Source organism: Apostichopus japonicus, chromosome 6 (genome assembly GCF_037975245.1).
Source record: "Apostichopus japonicus isolate 1M-3 chromosome 6, ASM3797524v1, whole genome shotgun sequence".
NCBI lineage: Eukaryota > Metazoa > Echinodermata > Holothuroidea > Aspidochirotida > Stichopodidae > Apostichopus > Apostichopus japonicus.
This window is the reverse complement of record NC_092566.1, coordinates 18416708-18434295: the sequence shown is the minus strand read 5'-3', so window position 1 is coordinate 18434295 and position 17588 is coordinate 18416708. Positions and strand designations below refer to the sequence as shown.

At 41.7% G+C, this 17588-nt stretch overlaps 1 protein-coding gene across 7 annotated transcripts in view; it reads right to left on the bottom strand.

Moving 5' to 3' along the window:
- The window catches only part of LOC139969222 (geranylgeranyl pyrophosphate synthase-like), a 22631-nt gene extending 5043 nt beyond the window's left edge, over positions 1-17588 (bottom strand). For 2 of the 7 annotated variants that reach the window (XR_011793673.1, XM_071974123.1), the window contains exons 1-4: positions 2271-2348; positions 1479-1578; positions 486-640; positions 9-172 (exon numbers count right to left, since the gene is read on the bottom strand). Coding sequence is in view for 6 of the 7 variants with exons in the window: in XM_071974123.1 (XP_071830224.1) it covers positions 9-172; positions 486-640; positions 1479-1544 (385 nt within the window). In the remaining variant the exon portion in view is untranslated. Of the gene's footprint in view, positions 1-8; positions 173-485; positions 641-1478; positions 1579-2256; positions 2349-17566 lie in introns of those variants that run through there. The other 5 variants (XM_071974126.1, XM_071974125.1, XM_071974124.1 and 2 more) reach the window with 5 other exon arrangements.

The following is a 17588-nucleotide window of genomic DNA, read 5'->3' as shown; positions in this document are numbered from 1 at the left end:
TTACTTACCCATGTAAATTTTTGTTGCCTCTGGAATTTCTAAAGCCATTATTTTTTGTAAGGCAAGGAAGTAGACATAATTGGCAGTGTTGATGGTTTGAGGGATCCCATATATACTGTGAGCAACAGGGTTCCCTCGGCGTAATTTTGAGCTGTCTTCTATATCATCAATGCTGATGAGGAAACCGAAACCCAAAAATATTGAAACCCAAAAATATTTTATAGAAAAGAAACGAGTAGAGTGTCATGAGCTCAATGTTCTGTTCCACAAATAACTAGAAGAACATAAAAACATCTACGTACACATGCTACAAAAAAAAAGGTAATCTGAGATTCACAGGTTTAATTGGAAAGAATGTGGAAATTGTGCCAATTGATAACATTTGATTTGTTGAAAAGCTTGCTTATCACTAGGAAACAGCTCTTCTAACCATTCTGTGTAACAAATTATTCTGCAAGACATAAAGAAGTGATTGAGAGACTTACAGCAAGCTGGCATTGTGCAGCATTTGAGTAACTTCACTGACGATCTCTAGTTTGTCATTTGGTATTTTCATCCAATAATTAAATGCTTGAGTAAGTTTAACCCTGACCTCTTTGCCAGGATTCTGTAGGATGTACTGATAAGGCTCCAGTAATATCTAATGAGATGAAAAAAGTATTGAAAGAATGTAAACCTGTTGCATATATCATGAACTATGTATACAAGAACATCACAGTGATTAAATTTTAAAGATTTTTCCTGCACCAAATTGACATAAATGCACAACTTTTAAATGTCTAATGAATTCTGTCTCCCTGCTATATAAAGCAAAGTTCTAGTCTTTCATTTCTACGGTAATAAGATTTCACAATTATTACTGTATGACAGAGCCTGCCAGTGTTAAAAGCAACACACTGTAGCATGTCTGTCCAGATTGATGCTTCAACCCTTTCATCATTTGAAGACCAACAAACAAAACATATGTTCATATATTGCAGCTTTGAGGTTATTAAACACTTTCTTTGATATCGGACTAAGGAGAATGAAAATGGAAATGCCCTTTTTTTATCACTTAAAATGTGCTCGGAAAACTCATCTGATGCTTTAAATTTCTTGAACTAAATATGGAATTATAGTAGAACAAGCCATACTTTTATGAATAAAATGTTCTAAATAGTTTGTGTTAGGGACCTGCATTGTTTTGCAAGTTAAAGGGGTTGACTGGTTCCTGATTATTTCCACTGTTGTTCACCAGACCACTGATGTTTGACGTCTCTCTGACATGTACAGTATACACTAAACAATGTACAATTACTAACAAACTTGAAAAATTAATATTTCTGTACATCCTTATCTGTCTCTATGAAACGTGGCATGGAGATTGTTAAAAATTGCAAGGAAAAGGAGTCTCAAACTCCAATTAATGTTTGACTGCCTAAAGTTAGTAGGTTTTGTAACTTAAGACTACTTATTCATATAATACATCTAGGCTTTACCCTTTCCTGAAACTTGTCCATATCTTCTTTTGCTGTGCTACCATTGCCACCATCATTTGCAGCCATTTCTATTGCAATATAAGACACGATATGAGTGTGTCTAGAGATAAAAAAAGAGGAATGGAAGAATAGTTTCAAAGTTGGTAAGTGCAAGTTGGACAACACACAGATACTCAACTGGTTGAGCATGGGTACAGCTACAATGAGCCTTGCTGAAGGGTGAACCCTGGCAAGGATGACATTTACTAGCAAATGATGCTGCTAAAGGGACATTCATGGCTTCAAACCATACTAAATATATTATTACTATAACTACAGTGAGAGGCCAATACTAATTTAAAGGACAAGGCTAACGTTATGCTACAGACTTTTTACAGGCTTTCTCAGAGTCATAGCCCTGAACACAATGGTTCAACAGTATATAGGACTAGGCCTACCTATGACAAAACTCAAACACAAAAATCCAGAATAACCTATCCCCATCATCAGACATTGGCTTCAATGAACATTGATATTTTCCGGCCGACAGGTCACTGCTGGGCTAACACATAGCATAACTTGTTTCACTTAAAATGTTACGTTAAAAACTTAAAAAGAAAGGTAGACTAGCCTACTCTGACGTTGAAACCATTTTCGCGCAACTAGTCTCAACGGTTGGACGTAATACCTGTGCCTGTTCGCATAAAATAACTAACGAAATAGACGGTGACAAAACATCACATTAGGTTTACACTGAAACTTAAAGCATCAAAGATGCACTTGAATCAAAGAAAGGTACTTTGAAATAGTTACAGCTACTCTTCGTTTATCCACCTGATGATAATACGGGAAGGAAAACACCCCTTGTCGAGTAAACAAAGAAGTCGTCGGCTGAGGTTAGTTCCAAGGTGTTTCGACAACACAGCTAGTTGACCTCTAACGTCACTTCCGTTTCAGATTCGCTGATCGTATTGTGGAGTTTTGGGATGTGTTGGGGATAGAGATGAAGATGCTAGTTACTTTTAGAGCATTTTTAAAACGAAATGCATAAAATCAAGTCAACAAATGATGGAAAACGAAACATTCAGTGTGCGGTACTAACTGTTTGCATCACTAAGGTAAGCGAAACCCTCAGATCTAGGCCCTAGGTAAAGATGGTACACGAAACACTCAGTGCGCTGTACCAGGTGTCTGAATCACTGTGTCTGTGATGTGGTGTCGAAACACCCTGCATGGAATTCCAAGTGTTTGAATCACTGTGTCCTGGTAAGTGAAACCCTCAGAATGCAATACCAAGTTTTGTTGTCGAAACACCCTCAAACTAGCCTCAACTAGCTGCGTTGTCGAAACACCTTGACACTAATCTCTTTGTTGTCGAAACACCTTGAACCTAGTCTCAACTAGCTGCGTTGTCGAAACACCTTGAACCTAGTCTCAACTAGCTGCGTTGTCGAAACACCTTGACCAACTACAGTAGCTGCGTTGTCGAAACACCCTGAAACGAGCTGCGTTGCCGAAACACCTTGACACCTAGTCTCAACTAGCTGCGTTGTCGAAACACCTTGACCAACTAGCTGCGTTGTCGAAACACCCTGAAACGAGCTGCGTTGTCGAAACACCTTGACACTAATCTCTTTGTTGTCGGAACACCCTAAAACTAGCTGCGTTGTCGAAACACCTTGACACTAATCTCAGTGAAACCCTCAGAATGCAATACCAAGTTTTTTTTCCGAAACACCTTGAAACTAGTCTCAACTAGCTGCGTTGTCGAAACACCTTGACACTAATCTCTTTGTTGTTGAAACACCGTGAACCTAGTCTCAACTATCTGCGTTGTCGAAACACCTTGACCAACTAGCTGCGTTGTCGAAACACCCTGAAACGAGCTGCGTTGTCGAAACACCTTGACACTAATCTCTTTGTTGTCGGAACACCCTAAAACTAGCTGCGTTGTCGAAACACCTTGACACTAATCTCAGTGAAACCCTCAGAATGCAATACCAAGTTTTTTTTCCGAAACACCTTGAAACTAGTCTCAACTAGCTGTGTTGTCGAAACACCTTGACACTAATATCTTTGTTGTCGAAACACCCTGAAACTAGCCTCAACTCGCTGTGCTGTCGAAACACCTTGACACTAATCTCAGTGAAACCCCTCAGAATGCAATACCAAGTTTTGTTGTCAAAACACCTTCAATTTAGCCTCAACTAGCTGCGTTGTCGAAACACCTTGACCAACTACAGTAGCTGCGTTGTCGAAACACCCTGAAACGAGCTGCGTTGTCGAAACACCTTGACACCTAGTCTCAACTAGCTGCGTTGTCGAAACACCTTGACCAACTAGCTGCATTGTCGAAACACCCTGAAACGAGCTGCGTTGTCGAAACACCTTGACACTAATCTCTTTGTTGTCGGAACACCCTAAAACTAGCTGCGTTGTCGAAACACCTTGACACTAATCTCAGTGAAACCCTCAGAATGCAATACCAAGTTTTTTTTCCGAAACACCTTGAAACTAGTCTCAACTAGCTGCGTTGTCGAAACACCTTGACACTAATCTCAGTGAAACCCTCAGAATGCAATACCAAGTTTTTTTTCCGAAACACCTTGAAACTAGTCTCAACTAGCTGTGTTGTCGAAACACCTTGACACTAATATCTTTGTTGTCGAAACACCCTGAAACTAGCCTCAACTCGCTGTGCTGTCGAAACACCTTGACACTAATCTCAGTGAAACCCCTCAGAATGCAATACCAAGTTTTGTTGTCAAAACACCTTCAATTTAGCCTCAACTAGCTGCGTTGTCGAAACACCTTGACCAACTACAGTAGCTGCGTTGTCGAAACACCCTGAAACGAGCTGCGTTGTCGAAACACCTTGACACCTAGTCTCAACTAGCTGCGTTGTCGAAACACCTTGACCAACTAGCTGCGTTGTCGAAACACCCTGAAACAAGCTGCGTTGTCGAAACACCCTGAAACGAGCTGCGTTGTCGAAACACCTTGACATCTAGTCTCAACTAGCTGCGTTGTCGAAACACCTTGACCAACTAGCTGCGTTGTCAAAACACCCTGAAACGAGCTGCGTTGTCGAAACACCTTGACACTAATCTCTTTGTTGTCGGAACACCCTAAAACTAGCTGCGTTGTCGAAACACCTTGACACTAACCTCAATTAAACCCTCATATTGCAATTACAAGTCATCTTATATTCACTTCCCATGCTCCACTCATCTTCCATTCTTTATTCCTCAACGTGCCCATTAATCTACCTTACCCAATTCATCTAACACACCATTCACATACCTCCAGTCATTCACCTACTAACCTCACCCACCTTTTGCCATCCACTGATCTACCAAATATACTTCTAACCATTTAGTCAGTCCAACCTTTACTCACTCTATTGCACTTTGACACACCCAGTCTTTACTTTAGTCTGACATAAGTTTCTAAAAGAAACATGCTCAACTTTTTTCCCCATAGACACCAAATAGCGCTTACATATTTACCAAATAAGAATAAAATGTTATTAAAGTCTATTATATTTCCACTCTATTCTATGACACTATTGTTTTCTTTACTTCTTTTCCAGACGCTTTGTGGAGGTTGATCTGACAGATATACATACAGAGGGATGGCTAACGTATGAACATACAGAGAGACAAATGGACCAACAGACAAATAAACAGATGAACAGTAACGATGTTATGTCCCCTCTTCACCAACTTTGTCGGCAAAGTGATAATTAGTGCTTTGCATAAGGACATAACACAGGTGCATTGACCAGGAATCAAACTAGGAACCTCTTGCTGTGTGGCTTTGCTAAAAACTTTTAAAAAGAAAGTACTAATAACTTTGTGTAGGGTTGAGCTAACTTACTTTCCTTGCTCCAATGCAGCCATGCCTGTTCCCTGTGAAAGGCACATAAAAACTTCTGTGTACCAGGGAACACTGCATGCAGTGCTTGGTGTTCTTGTTCGGATAGTCAAGCATGAAGAACTTGGGGTTCCATTCAGGGTTCCATCTTTTGATGATGTCAAGGGCCTCTGTTATCGCAACAGTCGTTTTATCCTCTGTGATGAATTCAGCCACAGGACTATAGCCAACATTGGTCTTCACAACTACCAAGAACAGGGGCAGAGCATATTTTGTGGTCTTGTAGGTGGCATCAACATGTACCATGTCTCCATAATGCTTTAATAGCAGTTGTTGCTGGCTGGTCTGATGGATGAACAGGAAAGCAGTGCTTTCTCTGGTGTCATACGCTCATAGCTGTCATCATCCATGTCATCCCTATCATCTGTTTCTTGGACAAAGCCTCGTGTTTTGGGCTTTCTATGGATCCGCACATCTGAGATAGCTGTTTGTTTTGGCTTGTCTGAGCACTTGCGAAGATAAAAACAATCTTGGTTGTCTTCACTTTGCCATGCTTTCACGTTTTCTTCTAGATTGAGTTGGTCAAATTGTGAAAACCTGCCTTTACATAGTGCCAGATGTATGTAGTTTCTTATTGTTCTGTTTGTGGGAAAATAGCACATGTCATTTTTCAGAGGCTTGGAGTCAGGACAAAGCCCATTATAGACAAAATGCTCAAGTGACCTTCTTATCAAGGGTACTGATATAATTACTTGTGCCACATATTCATCAATCTTGTTCCTAACTTCAGGATGAATATAGCATAAAGTACAATTTTTTCTACAAATGTGACAATGTGATTTGATCCTATACAACACTTCTACTGTACCAGCCTAGATCAGTTTCTTGAATATGTGGCCTGATGCTTGCTCATCTGGGCTATATATACAGAGCCTCTTCTTCCTTCACAATTAGATTTTATGTAGTTCTACAAGTGAAAGCATGATGTTGGGTCTGAAGTGGGTACCAGTGAGAATAAAATAAGGGAGGTACCTCTGTCCATTAGAGAAAGTTGTGGTTTTATTAGGCCCTATACATAATATGGTGAAGCTTTAGTGAGCTTATTTTCAAGTAATGGTTTTTGAGGCAAACCTGGGAGAGGGAACAAGGGCTTCCCTCCCCCCCCCCCCACCCATCCCCTTTGGGAAATTTGTATTTCTAGTTGTGTATTTGAAAATTGCTCAAGGTCTGGGAAGCTGTGGGACAAGACCTTATAGAGTGCACCTGCCCCCACCCCCAGATTCCTGCCAGTGGGTTTGTTTGTACCTCTTGTGTACCAGATAAAAACTTCACATTGTAAAGTATATTATGATTCTTGCATTGTATGTGTAACAAAGAAATATAAAATAAAGAAGTTTTATCTGTTTGTTAGAAGTTCCTACACTCTTTGTCCTTCCTGAAGCGGGCAATGTTTTTGATCCTTCCAAGTTTGCTGGACTGAGCTGCTGCAATTTTCTTTAGACCTACTGTACACACTCCGCCAAGGTTTTCTTGCCAGTCAAAAGCAGCTGGTAGTGAGCTGAGCTTTAACAACATCAGCTTCCAGTTTTCTTGTTTAAAAAGGCGGGCACTGTCTTATGTGTTGTTGAAGACACAAATTTTGTTACATTGTTGTATCAAGCTAACTGTAAATTAAGAGACCTTTTTGTACTGGAATTGCACTTCCAAGTGTATGGTGACTCAAGAAGATGAACAAAAAAAATTATATCATATTCACATACAAAACTCCCCTGTAAGAAATTTCAGAATATTCATTGATTGATTCGCCAAATTGCCAAACAAAATTTCTATCATGGGATTAGCCTTTTTTTCTATAGCAATTAAGTCACATCATTACATGCACAAATAGTCAAATTCTTCTTGGAAACTGAGTGGCTTAATGTTATCTGTTGGTGGACTTGAACCACCTGCTGAATAAATTCTGCATCACCTGAACAGACTTTTATTATGGCCAAACAAATTACCAAGAAGAAATAAGTTACTTAGAATGACAGTTCACTGGCACCTTGAACACTGAAATTAGCTTCTACCAGACTTCTGTAGACCTAACGTAGTGCCTATCTGAACGTATTTATTGTTATTATTAGTTTAGGTTGGTAGAAAAATAAGGATCAGGAGGGACACTCAATTCCCCATCAAGGACCCTATAGGAGAGAAAAATCTGAAGACACAAACACTCAGACCCGATTACAATGCTTAAAGTTCTTGTCCAAAGCATTCTTAACCCATTCACACTTCTTGCAAGTACAACTTTCTCAGGCAAACTGTTCCACTCATTCACAACCGTATTAGAAAAAAAGTTATGCAGAATATTAATCCTACTTTGTGACTTTTTGAGCTTAAGACAATGACCTCTGAAAGTGTAGACGGTAAATTCTCTTCACTCCTTTAAAAGAAATTTATTTTACCGCCAAGACACCACCCACGAACATGGCTAGAGCCTCGTGCAATTTAGTACCTTCGAACACTTTGTCAGCCACTACTGAATATATTGGACCAATCTTATTGTAAAGCATTTTTTTTTACGATCTCAAATTGGTCATAATGGGGTTTACGCTCGGCCCTAATCTCCAAAAATATAACATCCTAATGGCGTGAACATGGGGGTAGTGCAATTGATTGTAGTGTCTTGGGCGGGGGTATTACAATAACATTTATGTTTTAGGAAGATTCTCCATCTGGGGCAAAAAATGTTTGTGTTAACCAACAAATTCTATTTATGATCATTAGCTGGTTAAACAGCAATCAACCCCTGAGCAACCTTCCTTAGTTTAAAGAAATTCTTAGACAATTGTAAGGTATTGCGACAACTCCATCAGAGATTTTGATGTTTTCAATGCAACTCGGGAATGGAAAAAAAAACAGGTTTTTGAGCCAGATTGGTTTTTTTGCCAGAGAAAAACCAGTTGTAAGTTTTCACAAAACCGTGCAAGCTTACCCACCAATGGTCCGCGAGACCGATGGTCTATGGAGCATGCCCCCTAAATTCTTCACTGGTGGACGTCCCCAACCCCCCTTAAAATCTGAAGAGGTAAGGAAAAACGGCCGATTTAAACCAATTTAAAACACTTTTTTACATTGTCTCATTACAAGTATTATTTGAAATTCAAGCAGTCTAAAGAATTTTGACTCCTTACAAAAGTAGAACCGAAAACCGCAACATGTTTCCCTTGTTATAGCGTATACTGTCATTATTATCCCATTTTACTATGAAATCAGGATTAATTAGGGGTGGACTTTTAACCTCTAGCCCGTAACAGTTGACACAATTTCCTCATAATAAACCAAACGTCTAATTTACTTCCTAAAATTTGTACATTTTGTAGCACAAACACACAGCAGGGGGGTTTGACATTTGAGAGCGGGGGCTTTCGCCCCCTGCAACCGCCTCTGGTTACGCCACTGGTGGAGGCCTAACCTACTGTAGTATCAATGCAAGCCGCCCCAGCCCCCTTGCGCAACTCACTGGTATCCATTATGAAAAGAGATGGCTGTAAATTCTTTTTCATTACGAGCTTTATCAGGGTAATATTACCGGTAGTAATATTTGTCTTACCAAGTGCTATTATAGGCCTAGCAGTTTAGGTCTCACGGGGCCTAGTAATAGTTTCGGTCTCGTTGACCTCGGTCTCGAAGATCTTCGTTGTGGCAAACCTTTTTTAATTTCGGTCTGGCGGACCTTCGGTCTTGCAGACCTCGCAGATCCTCAAGAAGAACATTAAATTCAGCAAAAATTTTACAAATACTTCTAAGTTCTTCAGCTTATCCCTGTAACTTTGCAACTAGTAGTAGTACTACTAACTAGTAGCCTAGGTGTACCTTAGCATGCCTCCTGATATTGTTAGAACTGACTTTCCTTCCTTTCAAAACATATAAGCACCTCCACTAGAAATATAATCCTTATCAAAATTTATGCCTGCCCCCATCGACCCCCAATTTCGTTTAAACATAGCTGTTCAACAGAGTATTTCACCAATCATTAGGCTAGTGACGGTTATGCCTACAGTACCTTAGGCTACGTCTTGGGGCCTAAGCTGCGTCAACTACAACAACCTGCAAGAAAGCCTGGCTCATATAATTTTCTCAAACGTTCAAAGTTCAAGTCAAGAGAATACATTTAGGTCTAATCTTTACGTCCAGGCTTCAAACCCATGCTGCACAGTTGCCGTCATCTTCAGGTTAATCTTCAGCCTGAGTAGCCGTCATCAACAACTTGTACGTAATTTACACTTTCCATTTCGCGCCATTGCCATAGGAATACGAGAGAGGGCTCTTGTAAACGGAAGTACGTCACAGGTCAAATTCTCTGTTGTCGAAACACCTTGGAACTAACCTCAGCCGAAGTCGTCGGTGTGGTTGCATATAAGTAAAATTTTAACTAAAGCACTCACGTGGCTTTACAATAGACATGTCAGGAAGTTACGTGTTTAGTTTAGTTTTAGTTGAGTGGGGGGGGGGGGGGGACCAGGAGGGACACCCAAGTCCCCATCCAGGACCCTATAGGAGAGGAAAAAACTGAAGACAAACAAAATCAGACCCGATTACAATGCTAAAAGTGCTTGTCCAAAGCATTCTTAAACCGATTCAGACTACTTGCAAGTACAACTAGGCTCAGGCAAACCGTTCCACTCATTCACCTACTCAATGACCTCTGGTACAACTACTATTAGCAAACATGAAAAAGTCAGTGAAGGATGATTTTCAAAACCATACACAATCTTGAAAACCTGAATCAAGTCACCACGTAACTTCGTAACCTCCAGTGTACGTGGTGAGATTCAGCACTGAGCTATAACCGCCTATAATAAGGAACACCCTCATTCTATAGCAGCCCTCTTCTGGACCTTCTCGGGTACTTCCTTATCCTTAGCAAAATATGGTTCCAGGCCTGCACAGCATTCTCCAGATGAGGTCTATAACCAACTACTTGTAAAGCCTAACAACTGTCCTCTTTCAAAACAATGAAGTTCCTCTTGATCATACCTAAAACCCTATTACCTCTTTTAGCAGCTTCGAGACAATGTTTAGACGGTTGCAGATGTTAAGACCAGGATCTCTGTGAGACGGAGAGAGGAAAAACCAGTTTAGTTTAGTTGCTGTTAAGGCACATGGTATTCAATCGCTGAGGCTCCGCCCACTATACACGCTATTGAACGCCAAAACAAACAACAAAATTTTGGGTAGGGCACCGCTAATCATACCCATAACACTCTCCCCTCCTTAAGAGATGTCATCCCTGACATGTAAACATGTATCGTATGAAGAAATATAGAATTCAATGTAAGAAGAAATGAATGGTGAATAAAAGTTTTATAAAATGCACTCTATACTGTTCTCATTTGTCGAGTCCTGCTAATTACAAGCTGAAGATATAAATCTTAATAGTCATCTCACTACTAGAAACACCTTGGCACCCATACTATTAAATGTATACACGTAGTTTACTTTAACCTTCTTTGTAGCAAATTTACCACTGACTATACTTTTATCTGAAGTCACAGAATATTCAAGTACATTCGTTTGGCTAAAAGACAAATAAATTTGAGCACTGCGCAATACTCAAAAGACATTGTCGTGTTGCAAATGACCAATTAGTCACTAAAACCTTGCATACCATTTCACAAATTTCCTTGTGCCCCTAAGAACTAGCATGTTCCCATTTAACTATCATATTTACATACCTCACTACCAATGCTATGTTAGAAAACACATACACATGCTTCTTGAAATCTGTCATTCCTGTGCGAATAAACAAGTTTGATAACAATAAAAGTTATAACGTATAATACAATGGAACTCAAAAAGTTCTCTCAGTGTTCAAGTAATGTCTGGTAGAGTTATAAAATAAAAACAACTATAGTAGGACTATGACCTGTTGGTAGTGTGTACCACTCAGCCCTTGTGATGTCGGGTTACATTAGAAGTTCTCAGTTAAATTAGAGATTTTGAATATATGTTCCCCAAGTAATTAGGTTTTGTGCATTCAACTGGCTGAATATACTGGTACAAATAACAAACATGGGGTTCCTGTCTGACCCAGGTAGGGTTTCCCAAATTATCATAAGTCAAAACCTTCTTTCCCTGCTTAACTCTTTGTGGTCTCAATTTTTGACCTGGTTGTTCTGGGGGGTCACAAATTTCCAAATTTTGACCTGGTTGTTCTGGGGGGTCACAAATTTCCTGCTCCCCTGCTGAATTGCTTTGATTGTCAATTTCGACCTGATCCCCTCCCACATCAACCTCAGACCTTCTACCCCGCCGATGGAGGTCACCACCCCGAACACCCTCTTGGTCTACCCTTTGATATGGGTAACCCGCAAATCTATCGGGCACCCATTCATCGTCGCTTGAACTATCCGTACTCCCTTCCACAATGTCAGTAGTTCGCCTATGTTTCGATGAAGCCTTCTTCACGATTCGTCTCGGAGTGTTATCAGCAGGTAAAAGAGCATCACATGGTAGAAGTAGATTTCGGTGCAAGACTCGAATCCGACCCCGGTTACTCTCTGGACGGACTTCATACACAGGAATGTCTGGTAACTGCTTGGTAACAACATAAACCTGCTCTTCCCAGAAAGGACGAAGCTTTCCTGGTCCTTCAACCCGGGCAAGATTCTTTACGAGAACACGGTCACCAGAATGCAAGGCAACGTTGTGTCCCTTCTTGTCCAGTCTTTGTTTGGCTCGATCAGATTGTTTCTTTGCATGTTGGGCTGCAATTTTGTAGGCTTCCTTCATTTTGTTTCGCCATTTTTCAGCATATGTCTCTCTCTGGTCTCCAGTTGTCTCGTTTTGAGTTCTGGTAGTCTCATCTCCCTTCAAGCCGAAAGCAATATCTACAGGTAAGCGTGGTGTTCTTCCAAACATTAGGAAAAATGGTGAATACCCTGTTCCTTCACTCTTTGTGCAGTTGTATGCATGCATGCATTTACGCAAAGAGTCCTTCCAGTTGAACCGTTGTTGTTCAGTCATCGATCGTAGCATGTTGAGGAGGGTACGATTCAGTCGTTCTACCTGACCGTTCCCTTGTGGGTGGTATGGGGTCGTTCTGGAGTGTCCCACTCCGCTGAGTTGCTGTAGTCTGGTGAAAAGCTGATTCTCAAATTCCTTCCCCTGATCATGATGCAATCTTTTGGGAAATCCAAACTTCAGGAAAAAGTCGTTGAACAGGTGATCAGCTGCTGCCAGGGCAGTCTTCCTTTTCGTCGCATAGGCCTGGGCAAATCTAGTGAAGTGATCTACCACGACTAGTATATACTCATATCCCCCTTTACTTTTCTCCAAATGTAGGTAATCAATAGATACCAATTCAAAGGGTTCTTTTGTCACAATAGGCACAAGGGGACTCTTTACATGTCTTGCTGGTTTCTTTTGTTTGATACATTGACATTGTTTTCTTACATAGAACTCAACCTCTTTCGCCATGTGGGCCCAATAGAATCTTTCTCTCACCAAGTCCAGTGTCCGTTCCACGCCCACGTGACACATCTCATTGTGGAGCTGCTTCAATACCATAGATTTGTACTTCGATGGCAAAATCAGCTGTTCTCGATTAGCCGTTACTCTCTTTAATACACCTTCGGTCGTAACAATGAGTTCTCCCCATTTGTTTAGTAATGCTCTCACATCTGGGTCTTCGTCTTTCCTCTCCTTGTAAGTTGGCTTTGTCCCCTTTTCCATGTACTCAAGGACTTTGCCAATTACTGGGTCATTGGCTTGAGCAGCCTTTAGTTCCTTCAGTTCAATGAGACTCACTTTGTGATCTGTGGTAAGGTTCATGATATTACAAAGGTCTATATCAGCAGTAAGTGAGTCTGCGTACACAAATGTTCCCTCTACATTTGCTGCCGCACACTCTGAAATCGTCTGGAGAGCACATCCCGGAACTTCCGCAGTACACTCTTGGATGTACTCATTGATGTCGGTCTCTAAGGGCATCCTTGATAACACATCAGCATCCTGGTTACTGTGCCCTGGTCGATACTTGATATCAAATCTGAATGAGGCAAGATCTGATACCCACCTCTGACCTGTTGCATTTAAACGTGCTGTCGTCATTATGTAAGTGAGGGGATTATTATCTGTGTAGACCACAAAGTGCTTTGCGTATGTCAGGTAATCTCGAAAGCGTTCCGTCACCGCCCACTTCAGTGCCAGGAATTCAAGTTTTGTGGAGTGGTAATTCTTCTCTGGAGCACTGAGAGTCCTGGAGGCATATGCAATTACCCTCAGTTTCCCCTCCTGCTCCTGGTAGAGTACAGCTCCAAGTCCCATCAACGATGCATCGGTGTGGAGAATGTATGGCTTAGAGAAGTCAGGGAATGCCATAACTGGTTGTCTTGTTAGTAGGTCAATCAGACTACATAAAATTTCCTGATGCTCCTCAGTCCAGGCTATCTTCTGATTCGAGTTGGGTAGATGGTTGTTCTTCCTCTGGTTTCTGCGACTGGGTTTTTGTGTAGAACCCTTTTCCTTCTGTAACAGCTTGAAGAGAGGACTGGCAATTGCTGAAAAGTTTTGAATGTAGCTCCTGTAGTAGCCAATGAATCCTAGCATTTTCCTCAACTCCCCAACTGTTGATGGTTTCTTATCTTTAAGTGAGAGGACTGGTTCAAGATCTGCAGGGTCCAACTTATGTCCTTCTTCAGTGACTAGTCTGCCCAAGTACCTGACCTGTCTCTGGAAGAGTTTGCATTTACTGGCCTTTAGCTTTATCCCATGTTGCTGTAGTCTGGCCAGTACTTTCTTCAGATTCTCCAAGTGTTCTTTAAATGTGCTGCCATGGACTAGCACATCATCTAAATATACAAAACAAATGTCGTTGTTCAGACCATCCAGGCATCCCTCCATGTATCTTTGGAATTCTGCTGGGGCGTTTTTTAACCCGAAGGGTATTCTTTTCCATTCATGGAGGCCCCACGGTGTCACAAATGCTGTAAGTGGTTGACTCTTTGGGTCGATGTATCCCTGGTGATAAGCACGACCTTGATCGAGAGTGCTAAACCAGGAGCTACCTTTCAGGCCATCAAGGATATCCTGGATTCTTGGAATTGGTTGACGATCATCAACTGTTTTACGGTTCAATTCTCTATAGTCGACACATAGGCGTAACGACCCGTCACGCTTTCTGACGCAGACCACAGGTGAAGAGTAATTAGACTTCGACTTTGTTATCCAGTCCCTTGCTAGAAGGTCTTCCAAGTATTCCTTAACTTCTTTGAAAAGTGGACGTGGAATACTTGCATAATTCTTCTGGACTGGTTCTGGATCATTTAAATTAATTTTCATCTTCAGGTCGGGACAATTTCCTGTATCCATGGAATCCTGTGAAAATGCTCTACATTCTTTCTTCAGCATTTTCTCTGCAGCATCTTGTTGCATTGGTGTGAGACATGTGAAATCCACCTCTGGACACCACTCGTCAACATCTTCACTGGACTGATCACTAGTCACATTAGCATTTTGTACAGAGTTATTCAATGTATTTACGTCTAAAGACATACAATCTCCATGTAGGGTGGCCTCGTCTGCGTGTCTGCCATTAGCCACCTTACCAATGTACCGGAATGGCTCAATGTTTCCGATAACAGTACGTCTTGGCAACTGTATGTCATGGTTAGTAGAGTTGAAAACTGGTAGCATAACACGACGTCTTTGTGGCATTTTGACTACCGTCTCAGGTATGAGCAGCCCCTCTGGTACAGAAGTCGCAGGTGTTGGTACAAATACACCCTCGGTTCCTCCCATAACTCTCTGATGATTCAGTTGACATTTTGTTATGCATTCCACATCTCTCCATTCCCTAGGCGGTATCAGTGTATACAGGTTTGAGGTTTGTACATCTACTGTGTCTTCATCCATGCCAGCCTCAATTAACCTTACCAAGGCTTCAACATCCTGTTTCTTTTTCCCTGGAATTGCTTGCACAAGGGTACTTATCTTAGAGCCTTTCTGGCAGTTTCCCATGAGATGTTCGATGACATTGTACCCAATCAATGGTGACTTCATACTCCCAGGATACACCAACATTGGAACCCCAAGACTCTTGGTTCCAATGCGAAGGTCCACTAGGATCCACCCAAGGTATGGCATCTCTATCTCATTTGCAGCCTTTAAATCAAGATGTTGTCCTTCTAGGAGCTCTTCAACTGGTTTTATTTCGGCATGAGAAAGGTGACATTTGACCCAACTGTCCGAGACTAAAGATACTGCTGAACCTGTATCCCACAGCAGTTCACTATCAATCCCGTTGAGGGTTCCATTAACAACGCACCTTTCACCCACTAGGTCAACAATCCTCTCTCTCTTCTTTCGAGACCAATCGTTATTCATAGCAACCTGTCTAAGCAAGTCGGGACATTCCAGCCCATTTACATTTACTGCATGGACATCGCCTGAGGTCCCTTCTCGTCCCCCAGAGGAGACCTGTTGGCGTTTCCCTGTTGCTTACCTGCCAAACATCCCCTGGATAAGTGACCAAATTTACCACATTTATAACAGTGGCGGCAACTGTCTCCTATACCATCCTGTTGACAATCGGAGCATCCCCGGGGCCTCCTCTCAAACGTTTTCGCCCTTCCCCCTGCTGTTATGGCCTTGTGTATTTCAGCCACTTGTGTCTTCAATAGTTGTACCTCTTCGTACAAGTTTGGGCTCTTCTCTTTCTTTACTTCGGGTTTGTGTCGGTCATTACCTGTCATTTCAACTGAAGCTGTGACAGGCTTCTTCAGTTGCATCTTTCTCGCCCTTTCTGCCTCGGAATGGGATGCTTGGTTTACCCTCTCCAGGAGGTCTTCCTCGCTGCATTTGTTACTGGAGAAGGCATTCTTTACCTCCTGTCTAACTTCGGCATTCGACAACCCAGTTGACACTGCATGTTCAAACATTGACTCTACAAGGGTTTGATCATATTTGAATTTGGCATTTGCTTCTTTTGATGCGAAGAGTACTCTCTGCTTCAACGCCAGGGCACGGAGGACAAAATTCTGGGCCGTCTCAATTCTACCCTGTGATATACCACATAGCTCCTGATACAGTTCAGTTGCTCCCCGCTCCTGAAAGTGAGCCCTCAGCAGACGTCTAGTAATGGGAAGGTCTAAGTCGTCCCGTCCCTCCAAATAGTCCCTTAGCTGTAAACCAGGTGTAACAGCTCTAACTACAGCCTCTACAATTTCTTTCTCAGGATACCCTCTTTTAAGTCCACTGTCAATCTGGTGGACCAGAGACATGAATGCCAGCTTGTCACGTTGCCCAGGGTCCCCGATCTGTCCTTGTATCTTGAACTCTTTCTTGTATGGCAGAGCATGATCTGTGGGAGGGTGACTTTCCTTCTCAGAGGTTGACGTGGTCACTTTTAGTTCCCCTAGACATCTTTCAAACTCTGCTTCCAAGTCCTTGAGCTTCCGCTCATACATCTTTACTGTTTCCCTCATATCCGTTTCAGCGGCATCATCGGCTGAGGTGCTTTGGTCCGTCTCCATCGTGGTCTAATCTAGTGGTTACTTCAGTCCTGGCAGGGTCGCCAATTTGTTAAGACCAGGATCTCTGTGAGACGGAGAGAGGAAAAACCAGTTTAGTTTAGTTGCTGTTAAGGCACATGGTATTCAATCGCTGAGGCTCCGCCCACTATACACGCTATTGAACGCCAAAACAAACAACAAAATTTTGGGTAGGGCACCGCTAATCATACCCATAACACAGAGATGAGTCAATGAAGAAACCTAGGTCTCTTTCAACAAAGAACTCCTGCAACTCCTCACCATTAAGAGTGTAGTTATACTTTTGGTTAATTACTCCTACCAATATGCATTCACCTTGCATTTATCAATATTAATTGCATTGTCATCCCTGAGACCTGTAGGAAAACAAAGCCTATCCAAATCCATTTGCAATTTTGTCAGAACCATTTTTGGAAAAGACCTCAGAATACAGTTTGGTGTCATCATCAAACTTCTTGGCTGTACACAAAATATCTCCATCAATGTGATTTATATAGGCAACAAACAACAACGGACCCAATACAGACCCTTGTGTAACCCCACTAACAACGTCCTGCCAAGAAGAAGCACGGCCTTTTATTACCACCTCTGTTTCCTGTTACCTAGCCTTCTCGAAAAGTATTTCTGGTTATTGACACGTTCATTCTAAAGAATTATTAAATGCCATATCCCAGTTAGCGTGGACTGGTTGCTTACATCTTTCCATCTGTGATGACCG